This window comes from Tauraco erythrolophus, chromosome 17, assembly GCF_009769465.1.
Source record: "Tauraco erythrolophus isolate bTauEry1 chromosome 17, bTauEry1.pri, whole genome shotgun sequence".
NCBI classification, from domain to species: domain Eukaryota; kingdom Metazoa; phylum Chordata; class Aves; order Musophagiformes; family Musophagidae; genus Tauraco; species Tauraco erythrolophus.
The window spans coordinates 8,849,045-8,866,313 of NC_141481.1; the positions used below are offsets into that span (position 1 = coordinate 8,849,045).

At 38.4% G+C, this 17,269-nt stretch overlaps 1 protein-coding gene across 11 annotated transcripts in view; it reads left to right on the forward strand.

The window, feature by feature from the left end:
- SUN1 (Sad1 and UNC84 domain containing 1) overlaps window positions 1-16,860 on the forward strand; it is a 35,188-nt gene extending 18,328 nt beyond the window's left edge. For 8 of the 11 annotated variants that reach the window (XM_086622579.1, XM_086622580.1, XM_086622589.1 and 5 more), the window contains 20 exons: window positions 103-293; window positions 1,323-1,349; window positions 1,454-1,648; window positions 3,021-3,143; window positions 4,164-4,247; window positions 4,561-4,671; window positions 6,092-6,190; window positions 6,813-6,906; window positions 7,022-7,080; window positions 8,276-8,421; window positions 8,578-8,802; window positions 9,244-9,330; window positions 9,713-9,756; window positions 10,771-10,906; window positions 11,830-12,084; window positions 12,633-12,717; window positions 13,222-13,337; window positions 13,821-13,988; window positions 14,807-14,899; window positions 15,088-16,860. In XM_086622579.1, the coding sequence (XP_086478705.1) occupies window positions 103-293; window positions 1,323-1,349; window positions 1,454-1,648; window positions 3,021-3,143; window positions 4,164-4,247; window positions 4,561-4,671; window positions 6,092-6,190; window positions 6,813-6,906; window positions 7,022-7,080; window positions 8,276-8,421; window positions 8,578-8,802; window positions 9,244-9,330; window positions 9,713-9,756; window positions 10,771-10,906; window positions 11,830-12,084; window positions 12,633-12,717; window positions 13,222-13,337; window positions 13,821-13,988; window positions 14,807-14,899; window positions 15,088-15,201 (2,452 nt within the window). In that variant the 3' untranslated portion in view covers window positions 15,202-16,860. The remainder of the gene's footprint in view (window positions 1-102; window positions 294-1,322; window positions 1,350-1,453; window positions 1,649-3,020; window positions 3,144-4,163; window positions 4,248-4,560; window positions 4,672-6,091; window positions 6,191-6,812; window positions 6,907-7,021; window positions 7,081-8,275; window positions 8,422-8,577; window positions 8,803-9,243; window positions 9,331-9,712; window positions 9,757-10,770; window positions 10,907-11,829; window positions 12,085-12,632; window positions 12,718-13,221; window positions 13,338-13,820; window positions 13,989-14,806; window positions 14,900-15,087) is intronic. The other 3 variants (XM_086622586.1, XM_086622587.1, XM_086622585.1) reach the window with 3 other exon arrangements.
- Window positions 16,861-17,269: the final 409 nt, after the last annotated feature.

A 17,269-nucleotide genomic window follows, 5' to 3' on the forward strand; every position in this document is an offset into this window, starting at 1 on the left:
TTGACTGTTTTGTTTGTTTGTTTTTCATTTAAAATAAGAGCCAGAGAGAAATTTGCATCTTTAGTGCTGTGTCTTTTTATTTGTCTTTGCTTTGTTTTCTAGGATGGTGAAGCAGCACAGAAGTATGAGTAAACAATCTAGCAGTGTGAGACACACACCAAGGAAAAGTCTATCCAGCTCTTCTGTTTTTAGCCAAAGCAGTTTCAACAGCCATGCCAGTGATGCATCAATGTTATCCCCTGTATTGGATGAATCTTTAATTCGAGAGCAGACAGAAGTTGGTCGTTTCTGGGGTAGGTAGTAATTGCTGTTGCTCATATCACACTATGAAAACTGCTTATGGTTTGGTGTGTATAAACGTATGTCCACATCTTCCCTCATGTTTTTCCATCCTGCCCTTGAACGTGTGCGTGTACTTACTCTTTTGCTGTAGATGTGTGCTTGCTCAGATGCCTACTGGAAGTTTGCAGTTCAGTGTGTAAACTTGATTTACTGGCACAGTCAACATCAGGACACGTTGCACAGTCAAGTTAATATGTCAGGCAAACGTATACAATTTTGTGTGCCACACCGTAGATGGTATAGGTGTAATTATCTGTTATCATCACTTTCATCAAAATGTGCATAGAGTACTGTACTTAAAGAATGGTAGACGTGTAACTTGTCCTTGAAAAGTCAAAGGAAAAGCATTTTCTTGTTTGTTTGTAGGCAGAAGTGTTTCAACTTAACATACCTTAATCTATGTGTCTAACATACCTTAATCTGAAAGTTTCAAATTAGTAGCACTTCAGAATTTCCCGAAAAGGTTTTTGTGTGTGAAGATCAGCAACTTATTGTATCTCCTGATTCAGACTGTTTCTCGTCAGTATGCTTGTGACCTTCTTAAGTCCTAACTTACCTTAAAGAATTGTTTCAATCTAGTAGAACGTGTTCTAAACTTGAAATTACCTGGCTCTTAAAACAGAATCCTAAAGTACAGCAGTACCAAAGTAGTTACCAAGCAACAGAAACAGCGTCAGCTTTTAATTAACTGCTTTAAAGTCACATGGGAGCTAATAAAAGGTGTAGTTGTCGTTCATACTATTTTGTCTGCAGCGTCTGTGGTAGAATGCCTTTCACTAAGCGTTACCCTGCTACGTTACTGTCTGAGTATACAGATCTGTTCATGTGGTAGACTGCAAAATATGCTAAATACTAATCATAAAGTGGCTTTTCTTTGCAGTCTTAAAATTAGTGGAACTTTTAATTTGAGTTCATGTCAGATATCCTAGTTGATTACAGGACTTTCTTATATTTGGGACCATTTTTTTTTTTCTTTGAAGGTCTTGATGATGAAGGCGACCCTAAAGGTAACTGAGCTTTCGTTCTTCTTCCGCATGCATTCCATTTAACAGTAACCACTGATGGCAACAGTGATGTCAGTTCACCAAATGTTTTGTTCTTGGTTTGCTAGGTAGTGATACTGCACTCATGGAGGGGAATGGTGATATGGCAACAGCAGAAACTCAGAACACGATGATCAATGGCTATACTTGCAGTGACTGCAGCATGCTTTCTGAACGGAAGGAGGTTCTCACAGCATACTCAGCTTCTCATGTGCCATCTTCCAGAATTTACTCCAGGGATAGGAGCCAGAAACATGCACCTAGTAAGTTACTTTCTAATCTACTATCGGGTCTGTGTCTTGTTGATCAGGTTTTTGGTCAGGGTTTTCAGATATAACTGGATTGTGTAGAAAAAGCTTCTTTTTTTTTTCTTATAGGAACTTTCAAGATTGAGTAGAATTGTTAGTTTGCAGTGCTTCTGTTACCGAAGAAATCTCTGAGATACCTTCTACTTTCTGCTCTTTTTTCCTCCTCATTTAACCTTGCAGCTTATTAGAGTGTTTTTAGAAGCTAAACCTCAGCTACTTCAAAAATTGAACTCCAAAGGGAAAAACTGGTTCCAAATAGGCTTCCTAGTGACTACATTTCTAAAGCTCAAAACCAAATTCATCTGCTGTAAATAAGATTCTGCCTTTCCAAGGCAATCTCCATTCTATGGATGATTGTCCTCACTGTCTTGACTGTGTCTGGCTGTCTCTTGCCTAGCATCTTGAATTTCTTGATTGTTGGTAGAAGTTGGTTCCTTTCTAGTTCAAGGCCACTGAAGAAACAATTTTGGGATTCTGTAGGTGTGTTATTCTTGAACGAAGTATGTCTTCAGTAGCAAGAAATCAGTTAGTTTGCACTGCAAGATATGACTTATACTTGCCTCAAAGCACTTATTCTTTTTGGTAAATGTGTAGCACAGGTAGGAGTTCTGTTGGCTTGGCATAAGGAATTAAAAGTAACGCTATATGAAAACTGTAGTGTTTTCTGTGTTCCTGAGTTTGTATTCACACAGGAGAATTTTACAAGGAACTCGTCTTTGTACGTTCCTTTGAACTTTAACCCAGTAGTTCGGATTAAACTTGGGGAGAGTGAGGGAAGGGGCGCACAGTCCTGGCAGGTTTTGGGATGTGGATGATTCTAGGAAAGCAGCACTATGGGGGACTGCAGCTTTGTTCCCTTGGCTCTAAAGAAGTCTCAGTAACTTTCTCCAATGTAAAGGTAGGGAAGAAGGTGGAAAAATCCTCACCCTTTCAAATCCAAAATCAGAATGTAGTTTGCGTCTTTGGAGCTGTGACCCGGAAAATCAGTATCAACAGCTTACATCATTGAGAATTCCTGAGTTCTGTAAGCAAGGAATTCAATGTTACTTAGAGTTCTTCATTCTCACGAGGGAAAGGTATTCTTGCTGAAGTCAGATACTCTGTCTTGACGGCGTTTTCCCTAGGATGTGTAGTTGTTACAAAAGCTTTGCTGTTCTATCTAGTGCATCCAGACTTTTTAAACCACGCTTCCTTAAATCTCATGCTCCTGGCTAAACAAAGGCTTTCCATGCTTCATCCTCGCTCTTCCACAAACTATTGGTCACCAGAGAATAGAAGTACGTTTTTATGTAGGTGAATAATTTGTATTCACAATTTTTTTCAATAGGAGGAACCTATTTTTACATGAGTAAGAGTCTGCGATTGGTCAAACAAGCTGCAGGATCTTTTCCATCACTATTAGTGCAACTGTTTCAAATGGTTTTGCTGAAGCTGGGTTATGAAGTTAAAGGTACCTTTTCAGTTGTCTTCCTTGGTCTCCACACAAGGCAAGAGTGTGTGTGTTGGCTTTTTTTTTTTTCCTCACGGACTTCATCTTTGGCACTACGGTGTTCTTTTTCTGTAGTCTTTTGGCTGGCTCCTGTCTTTCTCCCCTTTTTTTATCTCAGTTGTGCTACCCTTTTCATACTTCCCCCTGTTCTGGAAGCATCACAATTCACATCTGTGAGATCCATGTTATAGTTGGGATTCACGTGTTGATTTTTGCTATAAAGTGGTAGGAGGTAATGTTTAAATTGAGAAACTTAAATTGATTTTTAAAAACTGTTGGGTGTGATAGTGTCAAATCCTAAACTTTTCAGTGTCTTTAGGTTTGGACTTTCTTGTTACCCTTAAGCTCACTGTGCAATTAATGCTTGATGAGATGTGTCTTGCAAAACTAAAACTGCCATCATCACTCTGTGCTAATCTGAAGCACATCTTGTCTTCCCTGAAAATGTTTGTTTCTTCTGTAGTGCTTTCTCTTGTATAACATGTGCTCTACAAGTGAAGTTAAATTGCACAGGCAGTAGGTAACTGATTTTTGTGTGTAACAAAACTTTGTTCTCTCCAGTTCTCTTTGCTCCAATGTCTAGTGACTTGCTAATGCTCTCTTCTCGGTCTCTTAAGATCTCTGGTAAAACTAGCTCAAAGGTAAAACAGTTGGCCTATTTGGCAGAATGATCAGAGTAGGAACTCAATATTTGATGAGTTGTTACTTAGGGGCTTTTTATACTAACTTTGCTATCTGAAGAGAAGCAGAAAGATTTTTTTTTTTTTTTTTTTTTGAGCGAAAGGGCCTCCTGTTATTTAAAGAAGAGGAAAAAAAAAAAGGGATTGCACAGAGTAGGCTTCTTCCTTGATTGTTTTTCAGGTTTCCTGTGAGTAACCTGGCTTTAATAGTGAGCCAAGCCAGTTTAGATAAAATGTGCATATATGAAAGGCATCGAACTTGAGAGTTACATTCCATGTATGCTTTTTGAATCTGGTGCAGCTCACTCGGACTTCTGTGGAAGCACAAATGTAAAGGAGTTCTACAGAGAAGATAGCCATCTTGGTGTAAACGAGGAATCAATCTGTAAGTATGATTGATGTTGTCTTTGAGCCTTGGGCTGTACACGGAATTGTTGCTGTAATAGTAATATCAGATGCCTCACGACTCTATGGAAGCTATAAAGTAAACATTTGCTTTGCGACTGAGATGTAGGGGGGAGAATGGTGATTGCCTGGTGTACTGTAATATTTCCTAAGCAAGTTTTATTCCACTAAAGTTTGCTTAGTGGTTTTTGATTTGATAACTGGTGTTATGAAATAGACTTGTTCAAGTTATCTTGTAACAATCTTGATTTGATCCATTTGATCCATTAATCAACTGTTACCACAACCAACAGGTGATGACTGTAAGGGGAAGAAACATCTTGAAATATACACCACAGACCACATGCAATCCTCATGGGCTAAAAGGGTAGCAAGGACCATTTGGCACATCTTTTCTTATGCAGGTTGACTTGGACATTTTTTTCTTTTGCTTTTATTTTGCATTGCAATCTCACAATGTTATTCATACATACAGTTTTCTGTTGTGTTTTTTTTTTTTTACCTTCATCTATCAAAGGAGATTAAAAGTGTGAAGTGTCTAGAAAATTAATACCTTTCCTGTTTGACGATTTGCTCTGATACTGGCTTTTGTAAGCTTGGCAGAATGCTTACCTATTAGTAAAAGCAAGGTACAGGGACAGCATAAACTTTGTGTTAGAAAGAAGTCACATTGTTAATTTATTGCACTTCGGGGAAGTCTGTATGCTCAATAGGCTGAAAAGCTGCCTTTAAATGAAAGCAAGGTATGAGATATTGGTATGCAGATTACTTGAATGAAGGGGTTTTAACATTTTATTTTTGTTCTAGTGATAGTCAATTTTTACAGGAATCTGGTATAGGGATAGACTCTTCCCTGTGACATGAGCGTTCCCTAGCTTGAATGACAGAGGCATCAAGAATCTGTTGAGTGCCCTTTATTCAGCAAAGGAAAATTTGAGACACTTCAGTCACTTAAATGCTTTGCAAAATATTGGGTTGGTATATCTATAATCCCTCAGATTAACCCAGACATATCTGCTAATCTAAAAATGTAGGATTATTTTTCTAAATGCATACTGTGTAGTTTGCTCTGTAGAACCAACAGTCCTAATCTTGGGTATAGTAGTTACTGACTTCGGTGGGCTTTAAGTTACAGCATTTTGTTACAGTGAGTTGTTTCTTTTTTGTTGTTGTTACTGTTGATTTTCTTCTTTTTAAGAGGCTCAAAACTAACATACTGAAGATCCTTGGGAATATTCAGTTTAATGAAAATTTGCTGCTTGTAACTTCTAGTAGGGAATATTTTCTATTTATCCATATTTCTTAAACATCATTATATATTTCACCAGGGTTTATTTTTTTTAAGTTGTTCCTTCTTCTACACATTAATGTAGATATCTAACAAACTCCATGTATAATTTGGAACAAATAAGATCCTTTTAAAGTCATGATGTGCTTAAAACTTGGGTTTATGGTAGTACTTTTTTTGCTGTTCTCTGTTCTACTTAGCATGGCATTGTTAGATAAACATGCTACAAAATGTAAACTTTGCTAATTTTGGAAAAGTAATATTCTAAGTGCACAGTTGCTGTTGGGTCATTCTGTTTATACGTGAGAATTCTGTTTCTAAATTGTCTTGGTTTTACTTGGCTTCATATTTATTAGTGGCTTGCTTTGCTTTTAAATAGTGAAGAACCAAGTTTGTAGGCTACTGAAAGGTATGGCTTAAAATGACACAAACACATAGCGGGCAGGGGATCCAGCCGCGTTTACTGCTTGTGCTGCAAAATAACCTTAAGCTCCTGTATGTTTGTTACCACATGGAGTTAATTTGTTATAATCTAGGTTACTTTATGCTTCACGTGTTGCAAACAGTGGGAGCAACGGGATGGCTTGTGTCTCAGAAGGTGTTGTCTCTACTTTGGCTGGCCGTTCTTTCTCCAGGTTACTATCCTAGTCCGCGTGTGTGTTGCCTGTTCCTTTGACAAACTAGGGATCTGCAGTATGTGGATTGCACTAATTCAACTGTGCTTATGCTATAGCTTTTGTATCTTGAAATGCATGTGCTACTTTACTTTTTGTTCATCAAAATATGCTCAATAAGAGGGTACGTTTCTGTTTGCAGGCATAATGGGAGACTAACCAGACTGTTTTCTTGCCCAACAGAATATGGGGCGTGTGTGGTTTGGTAGTCGCTTCCTATCTTGGTATTCCTCTTAGCAAAAACTGATGCTGCTAATCTGTGCATTTCTTGAAACATACTGAGGTCTTTGAATCCCAGTTACCACGCACCAAACATTAATACTGAATTTCTAGCGAGATAGCATTGTTATAACAAATTACATTTTCTCCTTTTGCATGGCTGTTGGTTTTGTTGAGTAGCTGATGTTGTAATGCTGTCATACTCATGATATCTAGATGTTAATAAGCTGCATGCATTGCCTGTAATCCTCCATTTCTCTGCTGTGCAAAGTTTTCTTGGCCACAGTTGCATGTCCCTCTGTTTGATTTCTCTGAATGTGTGCCACAGTAATTACATTTCACACTACACTTTTTTGTCTTCTAGGGAGGGCAGCTTCTGGCATGTTCAGGTTTCTTAGGACTGGGTGGTATCGACTTGTTGCTCTGATGTCATCGCTCAAGGTGTTTCTTCTAAAAAGGTGTGTCCTTTGAAAAAATTGTTTTGTGAGCAAATTACTTACACAGTTATAATACAAAACAATAAAATATGATAAATGTATTGTTTCTTGTAAACTTTTCTCTCTCTTTCTCTAGATGCCTTCCAAAGATCTACAAGCTGTTACTGTTTCTTATCCCACTCCTGTTTCTACTAGGTACGTGAATCATTTAGTTATAATACAAATCAGTGTATGCTTACTACAGCTGTTTGAAAATAGCATTTCTAGTTGAACTTTCAGTTTATGAAGAAGATGCAGAAGCAAAAAAGAGCACGTTTATGAACAGGGCAGTAAGTCAACCTTTCAAAGAAAGTACTGACAAGTCAGTGAGCTTTTGCCTTGCCATGAAAGCAATACCCTTGATTTAATTTCATAGAGCTCTTTAGACAGAGAGAGTGGGTAAGTAAATGCACTTAAGTACTTTTTTCTTTACTTCCCTTCATAGGAATAGCAATGAAGTCATAATGAGTAGGCTGTGTACTGATTGCTTTGATTGTTGTCAATCTCCATAAAAGTGTGGTTAAATTCTTTTACCAGCTCATCCCAAGTCTCTCCTTTGCTCTAGTATTTTAAGCTTTAGTTGCTTAAAATACTGCTGTGCAGACTGGCTAGTTGGCAATATTCCAGGCCAGCTGTCTACTTTGAAATAAACAAACTCAGTTTAAAATATTTACTGAAAATGCTGGCCCATTTCTGAAAAGCAGTTTCATGTCTTTGTGTCCTAAAAATCTTGTAGCTACTTTGAGCAGATGATGAAGCTTCTCACAGACTTACAGTGAGGATTCAAAATCCTCTGTACTAGGGAGGATAAGAAAGGAAGAAGTTACCCTGTGTAGAAAATGCTGCTACTTCTCACTGAGATATTGCAAAAATAAGTGTAATCTTCGTGAAATGCTAGATTGTTTCCATGGAAGCCTAAGTTTCCTCCAACTTTTATTAAGTATTATGCAATGTGGCATGTAGTAAGTAGAGTGTAAGGAAAGATAAAAAGCACTATTTACATCTGCTTTCAGTGAGCATGGCCTGTCTTAATAAATGAGATCCAAGTCCCAAGGAGGCAGTAGTATGAGATCAAGGATATGTCACAATATATAAGTGCAAGCTGCCTGCCATACAACTGTGAGAGTGGTACTGAAGGATGTTCCTGATATTCTTGAGTAGGCTTGACTTAACAGTTTTAAAGCTGGCTCATGCTGATTTTGATTTAGACTGGGGTAGTGTCCACTGTGTGATGTCTTCCTTGCAAACTTAAGGTAGCTGTATCCTTGAGTAAGATGACAGTTTGTAGATATAAGTAGTCTTAAGGGAGAAGTCTCTTGAACATCCATTTTGCTTCTTGTTTCTGATCTAGGTATAAGGTTCTGGGGGTTTGATGGCTTCATTTCATTATTACCATCACTGAACTGGACAAGAATTGATGGAATACAGAGAATAGATGACACTATTCATGTTCCTGAACCACAGGCTGATTCTTTTCACCCTGTGCAACCTCCAAAGGTGAGGCAGAACAGTCAGGCAAGAACTTGTGTGTCTTTTAAGATTTCTTAACTTCCATGTCTTCAATATTTTGCAATAATTACTAGACACACAAAGGTAACATAAATTAATGTCTTGAATTTTATATATTTAAAAATAATAATTTTTATACCTTAGGATACCATACATATCTTTGATTCTGAGCGTATAAGTGAGCTGGAAAAGCAAATGGCCTTCGTGTCTGACAGATGCCATCGCCATGATGAAGGGTATAGCAAAGTGATGCTTCTGCTCCGTAATCTTCAAGATCAGGTTGCCCAGATGAGCGACAAAAGTGAAACTTTGAAGCTAATAAAAAATGTGATGGCTCAACATCTTAAAGATATGAAACTGGAGGAAAAGGTAAGATAGTCAGTTATTGATGCTTTCTGATTGATCAAAGTATTCTGATAGGTAGTAAATGTCAGGGAGCGATCATTGGCGTTTGCTTCTCCTTTGTTATTGCTGACAAAGAATTAATTCCAGATAGGTGGCCTAAAGTAGAACCTTATACTGCTGAAAAGCAGCTGGATTTATCCTGTTTTCATACAGAGAAAGAAGACTATAGGAAGGACTACTGGCAAAGAAAGGGTTTTGTGATAAACTTCCCTGTATATAACCCCTGCTACTGCTGAATCAGGCTTTTATATTTATTACAGATTCTGTAATTTCTCACTACCTGCAGATGAGTCACTTAAACACAGAAGGAAATAAAAATTATGCTTTGTAGAAAATCTCAGTGATGCTATTTGTAATCAGAAAGAAAATACACCACTTTTTTCTTCCCTGTTTTTTTTTTTTAAGACTGACTTCCTGGCTTTACATCAAAAACATGAGTTGCGCATCCAGACACTGGAAGACCTTCTTGGAAAACTCTCTGCTGAATCCAAGGTATTGAAAGTTAGCTTTGCTAACTTGCTGTAATTGCGACCCGTTGATAAAACAGACTTAAGGGGTTTTTTTTGTTGGCTATCCCAAACCCCAGTTTGCTTTACTCTAGCTATTACAGTTGTTCATGTCTCAAAACTTGTTTGTGTTCTTACTCCCCTTTCTTGGAGAGTTTCAGTCCAAAGATGAAAAATTATTCACTTGACCAATGAGGTGGGTTCTATTTGGAATAAAATCTTGTTATACAGGGGCATAAACGTAAGTGTGAGGACAAAGTCATATATAGGTGGTGGTAAAATGTGTCATTTTCGTTTAATATTCTTTATTCTCTTTCTGTCATTTGTGTTTCCTTGTATATGTTAAAACTAACTTTTATATTTTTTAGGACATCCAGAAGGAGCTTGACACAGCCAAAGCAAAAACAATGAGGTAACAAAGCAAAAACAATGAACACTTTGCAAATATGTTTTGCTTTTTCAGTCCCAATGCTGATGGTGATTATACATGTTCTTTGAAATACAACAGTCCTTCCATTGTGTCAGTTAACTGACCTCAAGAGTTTGTGTTGTCAGCGAGAGTACTTCTGTCTTACAGTAGACACAAGGCCCACTTCCAGTGTGTGAGCAGTTCTACAACTACATTTTTTACTAAATAAAGCTGTTCACTCATTCTCCTCCTCTATATAATGACTTCTCATCCTCTTATAAATGCATTAGAATTTTTCCTCAAATTGTTCAGTGAAGTATACAGTAACTGCTTTTGATAGGCTTTAGGTTTAAATTCTTGCATTGTATCAATTCATCTCTGGTTTTGGTTCATCAGCTATGCTACTTTCCACTCATGTATTGTGTAATACCAGGATAAAACTGCAGCACTTCATTAAGCAGTTTCTCCACTGGGAAGAGGAAAAGAAACACGTATTTGCTGAATTGTTGTTTAAATTAGATCTAAATGCAGAATGGCTTTAGAATGATGGCTGATCTTTTTTTCATAGCATACACTGATCTGTATTGGTTTTATGTGACCTGCTACTTAAGCTCAGCTTGACCTCCTGCCTCTGAAGTTTTTCTAGCTTAAGTAAGGTAACCTGAAATTCACTGTAACCAGTGGCACACTCGTGCAAAACAGTTTGACTGGTTTGCCAGAAACCTTAAATTCCAAAAAATCTATATGTGTTTGACTTAATAACTTGTCAGCCTGGTGATGTTCTCAAGTCATCCCTGCTGGATTTGTTCACAACTTCAGAATGCTTTGCTTCGAATATATTAATCCTGAGTATGCCTTAAATAACATCTTCAAGGAACTGCAAGCTCACAGTGTCTGTCATGGTGAATAACTGAACTAGGAAAGCACTTTGTATTAGACAAATACGTTCTCAACCTTTTGGAGTTTAGAATGGTTCAAACTACTCTTTCCTAATTATTGACTCCTTGTTTTTGTCAGAGATGATGGCGAACATAATCAACTTTTGTCCAAAGTTAAAAAGCTAGAACTAGAGTTGTCTCAGATGAAATCGGAGCTGTTAGCTGGGGAAAGCGTGAAGACAAGTTGTGAGAAAATAGATGTCATTCATGAGAAAGTAAGTTCTGTAACTGTTTCAGTAAAACTTGGTACTACTTGATTTTGTTCCCTAACTTTCTTGAAACGCACTGCAATAAGTAATGTGGGGGTAGTATCCACCTTAAAGAACGGTAGTGTTTTATGTAGTTGCACTGTAAATTTTTTCCATTTGTGTGTAACATTTTATTAGACAAGAGTTTATGGCTTGTTTTCTACAGTGGCAGGGTTTTTGTATTTAAGATACGATGCAGTAGCAGTTCTGTATACAGTACTTTGCTGTTCTTACTGGTGTATTTTTGTCTAATGCAAGGAAATATGGAAAAGAAACTTGTGTAAAAGCAAGTTACACTTGTGATCTGAGAGTTGTTTTAAAAAAAATCAGGCTGAAATTCTTGAAATCTCTCACAAGATCTGACTAGAATGTAGCCAACAAAATACAGGAGTAAGTATTGGTATGGGATTACCAACTTCGACTAGAAGACCGTCTTGTGATAACGCTCAAATGCGATGCAGCTGTTGTGTGTGGCATCGAAGCATACTGTGAGTGATTAAGCAACTCGCTTAACTAGGCCCAGCAAGTACACTGCTCCCCTTAGGACTTGCCACGGTGCCTTCTTGGAACTGTTGCAGCCAACTTTTTTTTATTCTGAAGCATTGGACCCCTAACGTAAACTGCAGTTTTCTAGGGCTTTAAGTGTCTTTTTCACCAAACCAATGAAGCATCCAGATTTCCCTGTGTTCTTCAGCACACCTGACTGGTCTGTTATTTCAGTGTAAGTCAATGTAGTTAAAACACACGTGAAAGCTAGACTTCTGTGTAGTACTGAAGGTATGTATTGATTTCACATGTGCCTGATACATATATTTTATATATATATAGTATTACTTAATGGTTTATAAAGACTAATAATTTCTATTACAATTGTTAATGACTTCTATTAGGTAGATGCCCAGGTCAAAGAATCGGTCAAGCTAATGCTTTTTGGTGATCAACAAGAAGACTTTCCTGAATCGCTTCTCCAATGGCTTACATCCAATTATGTGAGCAAAAGTGATCTGCAGACTCTGCTGCAGGATCTAGAGTTGCAGATCCTCAAGAATATAACTCTCCATATGTCCATTACAAACGAAAAACTAACACCTGAAGTAGTAACAAATGCTGTGGCCAATGCAGGGATTTCTGGAATCACAGAAGCGGTAAGTGAATTTAAGCTCTCAAAAGTTCAGCTAAAACTGTAGAGTCCTTTTATCAGCATTTTGTGGAGCATGACTGTCAATATAAATGTTAATGACTTCAAGGGATGTTGGGAACATTAATTGAAATGGGGAGAAACTACAGAAAATGCTTGTATTCTTATATATGAGTATATTCTTATAGCATTGCTTGTTGCCTGTTGTGAATGTTTGTGTTTTTCCAAAGTATGCTATCTTGAAAATTGAAGAACTCCCAAAAAACAAGTATACCAAAGAAAGGTAGCTCAGGGTCTTGGAAAGGTGAGGGAAGGAATGCAACTTCTGAAGAAGACACCAATCAAGACACAGTACGAGTTCAAATTTTAAGCCAGACAACAATGCATTGAAAATGGCCTCTGTCTTGACAGAGGCCTTCGAAGACTTGTGATGGAGTGCAGCATCTCAAAGATGCTTATATACATGTATATATACAGATGTGTATACATCAATTATTTTATCAGTTGATATTATTAAAATCTTCCCATTCTCCCCTTCTATTTGTACACCTGTAGCAAGCACAGATTATTGTAAACAATGCACTGAAACTCTACTCTCAAGACAAGACTGGTATGGTGGATTTCGCCTTGGAATCTGGAGGTAAATAATAGAGGAAACACAGTTTTTACTATGCATGTTGCTTATAGTATTTACTAAAGATTTTAAATGAAAACTAAAGGTTAGTAGAGCATCCTTGTGTGCTGCCTAATCATCAGACTACTGCAATCCGTGCATGTTGTTTACAGGGTTAGACACGCATGGATGGGGATAGAGTAGTTCTTCCAAGGGTGGTTACAACTGGATAATGGAGAATCACAGATCTGTTTGCGTGGGGTGTTCACACCATTGAACTCTGTAGAGAAAATATGTGTATTTCAGCCCTCTTAAATGAAAAACCTTTAACATGGTCTGAAAATAACATTGTACCTGACAGAAGCATTGTGTCTCCAGAAAATTATTAGACTTCAACAATACCTTTAATTATTTTTTTTCTGAGGAAAATAACTGGTACATTCATGAAGTTTTATGTACAAATCTCTGCCTTGAAAGTCTTCAGGAAGAAATGAGTAATTATTTTTGCTCACCTGATGTATCTTTTTTGAGGTGGCAGCATTCTGAGTACTCGCTGTTCAGAAACCTACGAGACCAAAACAGCATTAATTAGCCTCTTCGGAATTCCTCTGTGGTACTTCTCTCAGTCCCCTAGAGTGGTGATTCAGGTAATTAAAGGCTGAGGAACCAAGTTCAGCAATGTTTTCTTGCGTTGGGTGATTTGGATTGGGTTTTGGGAGCTGGATGTTTCTGTCCGTAAGATATTGAGGGGCACGGATACATGGAACTATGCTCCCAAGAGTGCGAGACTTCTGGTAGTTCCTGGGCACTGCTTAAGTCCTGCTCTAGCAAAATTAGAGAAGACTTGGGTGGTGCGTTGGATTTCTGCAAGGTGTGAGCACTGGGAGGGTTCCTGTTGAGCAGTAATCTCAAGCTGGGTCTTCAAAACACTGCTGGTTGTTCAGGTGCATGTGCTGCCTTCCTGAAGAGTTCTACCAAATAGATTATAACCTACCACTTACTGTCTAAGACTGTCCCTAATAATTCAGAATTCATTACAGCTCTTTATTGCAAAGAAATCATTACAAAATGCTTGTGATTGTTTTTTTGTTGTTGTCCCATACTGTTCTCTCTCCCTTCCTCCTGTCTAGCCGGACATGTATCCAGGAAACTGCTGGGCTTTCGGAGGATCACAGGGGTATCTTGTAGTTAAACTCTCAATGAAGATCTATCCAACTGCCTTTACAGTGGAGCACATACCAAAAGCACTTTCACCAAACGGAAATATCACCAGTGCTCCTAGGAACTTCTCAGTATATGTAAGTCTGTCTCTGAACTGAAGCTGATGTTTGTTACATGTCTCGGAAAATAACGGCTTAAGGGAGGACAGCTAAGAAGAGAAACTGTTTCTGTCATTGCTCTTAAAATTGCTTGTATTTTTTATGAGCTTTGAGATTAGGAATAAGAAGTGTTACAAGTAATTTTGAGGGAGTTGTTTCTTTTCTCTTGCTTTATGTAGTAGTAAACATTTTTGGAGGGAGATGATGGGTTTTAGTTTGGTATAGTTCTTTCAGACATGTTAATTGTTCCATCCTTCCTCCACTCCTGCCCCCCACCCTGGCCACAATTTTGGCTCTCCACGTTATCTATGATGTGCCTTAAATCTTTGTTTAAATGGATTTTAACTAGCACTGCAGTAGCGTAGGCATGACTGCGGAACAGAAGACCACAGGCTATGTCAGAATAGTTGTGATACCTGAGAACTTTGTCTAGTTGTTTGAAATGCTTAAGCAGTCATCTGCAAGCATCTGAATCTCGACTGCCATCTTGTTTATATCCTCGGTGGTTTCTCATTGGTGTTGGCCCTGAGCAGTACATGCTGTACACTGCGATAGTGGCTTTGCCATGGAAATTAAGGGAAAACAGAGAACTGTAGCACAACTGTGTGCAGCACAGGAAACTCGACATACAGAGCTATGCCTGAACAAGCATTAAGTTACATGGGAAATATCCTGATTCTGCCTTGATATGTTTCTGAGTGCTGTCTGTCTGTTGATACTCAATTACATAAGCATGCTTCTGGCTTTGGTTTATCTCAAATTTGACAGAAGCAAAAATCTTTATCTTCTTGTTACAGGGTCTAGATGATGAATATCAAGAAAGCGGTAAGCTTCTGGGACAGTATGTCTATGATCAGGAAGGAGAACCACTGCAGATGTTTCCAGTAATGGTAAGTCTGGATGATAAGATTTGAGGTGTGACTAGTGTGAGGCGAGGAAGGCTCTGAAAGTGGCAGAAAGTTTTATTAACAACCTTGAGAAGTTGGTAGTTGCAGTAATCTAAGAAAGCAACTTCAGTTGCACCTGTTTACACCAGAAACCTAACTCTGGTTTGTGTGTTTGCTTTTTCCTTCTCCAGGAGAAAAGTGAAAACGCATTCCAAATAGTGGAACTGAAAATTTTTTCTAACTGGGGACATGCAAAATATACATGCCTTTATCGGTTCAGAGTGCACGGGAAACCTGCCGAATAATCTCCTACACTACAGCTCGGGTTGTTTTTGTCGTTGTACATTTTGTTCTCAATCTGTATATACCGGAAAGCCTAGAACACTGGAATCTTTAAAGAATGAGGATGCAAGATGCATACTGCAAAACTATTGATCCTCTGGTAAAGGCAGAAGACTGTCAGCAGAACTGTACAAAAAAATAATTTTTATTTGCTCTAATGCTCAGCTTGTAATTGCCAGTTACCTTTATATTTTTGTGTCCATGCTGGGAGAAATAATGCATGCAAACTACTCTGGTTCTTGAAGCCCAGTTGGCAAACAGGGGACACCTATTTTATTACAAATGAATGTATAGGGTTTTTTAAAAGAATAAACCACGCTTTCTGCAACTAGGAATCTGTTTTTGTTTTTTAAATCCAGGACTTAACTGCATACTTTTGTTAGCTTGGCACCATAAGCCAGAAACTGTGGTACATTTTAAACGCTGATGCTGGCTAAAGGTGTCCTTCAATTGACCCTTGGTTTTGACCTTTTTGGTTGATCCAAAAGGGCTTCTTTGATACATGTTGAATATAATAGATATTGCTGTCAGGGAAAGTTAACACAACCAAAACTTGTTTAAACACCAGCGACTGAGAATGCTTTACTGTAATTTGTGGCCACGAGTTGCTCTAAAAGTCAGGGATAACTCTAACTGAAGTGATTTTAAGGGTTTTTATTACGGCAACTTGGCTGGTTTGTTGTTCTTTAGTGTTAATTCGAAATCAGCCTTGATGTACTAACTGGATCGAAGCTGATAGGCCTGCTAAATTGCTTAGTAAACATTAATATACAACAATTAAACAGTCTTAATTTGTCAGAAGTGATCTCTGGGACAAGAGTTCTGTAGGTTGGTTCATTGTTACACTTGGAAAACGTTGTACTGTGAGAATGCGGTATGCAGAGAACACAACTGGAGTAAACCTCGCTACTTCACTTCCACAAGAGGGACTTGTGCTCAGTGCCGGAATACACGGGCGTTCTTTCGGTCATCCCCAGAAACCTTGGTCGGGTAGGAGAATGTTGGAGCCATGTCATGCTTTCAGCAGCAACATTTCCACGTGGAATGAGATGAACCTGCTTATGGCCGCCCCTTCGGAGTTCTGAAGATCCTTTTCAGAAAAGATTCCTAAAATGTACTTGTGTGCAGAACTCTTATCTTGCTGTTACAGTGCATTTTATAGTTGCGTACGAACTGTTAACGCGTGAAACTGCTGACTGGTTTTCTGAACAGAGCTAATGTATGTTGCACAACAGTCCTCGAATGTTTAAAAACAAGTCTCCATGGGAAGAACTTTCCTTCTTACTTGAGCCAGAGACAGAACCTATGGCCTACCCAGAGGAGCTGGGTTACACATGTACAGGTGTTTTCATACGATAGGTTACGTATTTAAAATTAGAATTATCCCGTATAAATTGAAATTAGGTAGCCAGGGTGGGATTATTTTGCATAACACTAACTTATTTTTTAAAAAGCAAGATAGGACTTTGTGCAATGTATTTTTGTAAATGCTTTTCAAAATGTCTGTTATTCTTTGCTGCCTCCAAACTGACAAGATGCTATTGAGATGTTTAAATAAAAGAGTTTTAATTTTTGAAAGTGCATGTAATATTTGGAACAAGAAATAAAGCTGCTTTTCTGTATTTTTTGATCACCTGCTTAAATAACCGGGGACATCAGTGATACTAATGCTAAAACTAACTGAATGCCTGTTGCCATAGTGGTAAGCAGAACAAGTTTTCCCCATGGATCACTTCCAATACTACTTCCCTCCCTGCCCTCATTCCCTCCAAAGATGACTGCTCTTAACGGTCCTGGGGCTGGGGAGGGGGGTGTCTGTTCGGGTCACAAAGCTTCGCAGTGCAGCTCCAGGAGGAATGTGTGTTTGGTAGCTCAGTGCCTGGGCCTCGCTTCTCCTTCAGCACTGCGCGTGCTGCTCGGCGCGCACCGGGATTTTTGGAGAAAAACGCGAGATGAAGCTGGGTGCAGTACGGCTCTGGAAGGCTGGGGCTTTGCCTGCTTTGGGTTTAAATCCTCTTTTACTGCCTGCGA